The 709-nt window shown below is 53.9% G+C and overlaps 1 protein-coding gene across 1 annotated transcript in view; it reads right to left on the minus strand.

The window, feature by feature from the left end:
- Positions 1 to 394: 394 nt before the first annotated feature.
- Positions 395 to 709, minus strand: part of LOC117939814 (GDNF family receptor alpha-2-like) — a gene marked incomplete at its 3' end in the record, with an annotated part of 4,467 nt that continues 4,152 nt past the window's right edge. Inside the window, exon 2 of the mRNA XM_034865253.1 lies at positions 395 to 694. Within this exon, the coding sequence (XP_034721144.1) occupies positions 395 to 694 (300 nt within the window). The remainder of the gene's footprint in view (positions 695 to 709) is intronic.

A 709-nucleotide genomic window follows, 5' to 3' on the forward strand; every position in this document is an offset into this window, starting at 1 on the left:
TACTGTATCTGGAGTCTCTTTATATAGACCTTAGTGGTCCCTAATACTGTATCTGAAGTCTCTTTTATATAGACCTTAATGATGTGTGTGTGTGTGTGTGTGTGTGTGTGTGTGTGTGTGTGTGTGTGTAAAAAGGCTTAAGAAATCTTTTAACGGGCTGAAATATTTCCGACATTCAGATTTTTTTTTTTAACGTTTTCTCTTTTTCCAAAAAATATCTCAACTTTTTCTCTCAAAATATTTCCAAGATCAAACCGACACAACCACCGCGGCAGAACCAGCTCGGACCTCCTGCATGTGTGGAGTCCTCATAAAAACCCCAGGAACGGGGGGGGGGGTCACCAGGCAGCAGCGGGGGGGGGGGTGTTAATAACCCCTGAACCCTGAGGCTTACCCTCCGTCAGGCCCATGTGGATGCTCCAGTAGTTCTGCAGACACTGCAGCTCCTTCTTCATTCCCCTCTTGCAGCGACAGTCGTACAGCGGAGAGTCCTGCAGCACCTCCAGCGCCCCCTGGCACTCCCTGGAGGCCAGCATGGCGCTGCGCTCCCTGTCCCCCCCCGACAGGCACTGGCGCATGATGCGGTAGCGGGAGCTGCACTGGCTGTTCTGGTTGCAGAGCTCGGACGCCCGGACGCAGTCCAGGGGTTCCCTCCAGCCGGGGGAGCCCAGCTCCGAGTCGCACACACACACATCTGGAGGAAGGGGGG

This window comes from Etheostoma cragini, unplaced genomic scaffold (genome assembly GCF_013103735.1).
Source record: "Etheostoma cragini isolate CJK2018 unplaced genomic scaffold, CSU_Ecrag_1.0 ScbMSFa_118, whole genome shotgun sequence".
Taxonomy (NCBI): domain Eukaryota; kingdom Metazoa; phylum Chordata; class Actinopteri; order Perciformes; family Percidae; genus Etheostoma; species Etheostoma cragini.